The sequence below is a fragment of the Vipera berus genome (assembly GCF_964194415.1).
Source record: "Vipera berus genome assembly, chromosome: Z".
Classification (NCBI taxonomy): Eukaryota; Metazoa; Chordata; class Lepidosauria; order Squamata; family Viperidae; genus Vipera; species Vipera berus.
In genome coordinates, this window is record NC_138205.1 from 40,015,135 (window position 1) to 40,015,800 (window position 666).

General features: G+C 31.7%; 1 protein-coding gene across 1 annotated transcript in view; it reads left to right on the forward strand.

Moving 5' to 3' along the window:
• Nucleotides 1–390, forward strand: part of KRT20 (keratin 20) — a gene marked incomplete at both ends in the record, with an annotated part of 14,037 nt that extends 13,647 nt beyond the window's left edge. Inside the window, one exon of the mRNA XM_081346187.1 lies at nt 293–390. Coding sequence (XP_081202313.1) covers nt 293–390 — 98 coding nt within the window. The remainder of the gene's footprint in view (nt 1–292) is intronic.
• Between the last annotated feature and the right edge of the window lie 276 nt (nt 391–666).

Below are 666 nucleotides of genomic sequence, written 5' to 3' on the forward strand. Positions count from 1 at the left end.
CTCTGCTTGGAATTCCTTTCTCCAAAGCTACCCTTGCTCCCTTTGAATCTCAATCTTCATAGCTCTATATAGATTTAATAGATTTATATTTACGTCTGTATTTAGCCATGAAAATTGTTGTGCTGGAGGCTCAGCTTTCATTTCCATTATATTCCAATCATAATATGATGTGACATTAACAGAAATCTTTGGAAGAACAAGTTAAAAAATATATATGCTATATTAGTCATGCCAGCAGTGATGTCATATTATTGCTTGTTGAATGACATAGCTTTTTTATCCTTATTTCCAGAAAAGAATAAAACTGTGAGGATCAAGACTGTAGTGGAAGAGATGGTGGATGGAAAAGTAGTATCCTCCCATGTTGATGAAAGAGAAGAGAAGATGTAGTCAGCCATGAAATAAATGGCATGTTATGTTTGTAATGACAAAAAGAAAGAAAGAAAAAATGATTTCAAAAATTGTCTTCCTGAAACAGAAGAAAATTCTTTGCTGTCACTTTAAAATTATCATCCCCAATCCACTATTTTCCTAATTTCTACCATAAGTGGAGGGCAAAAAAGGTTGATTTAGAAAGAGAAATCTGCTCTAAAAGAATGATTTCAAGCATGTTATTTATACATAATTTCTTATTTTCTAATTCAGTTAAAAGAACAGAAAGTTCTT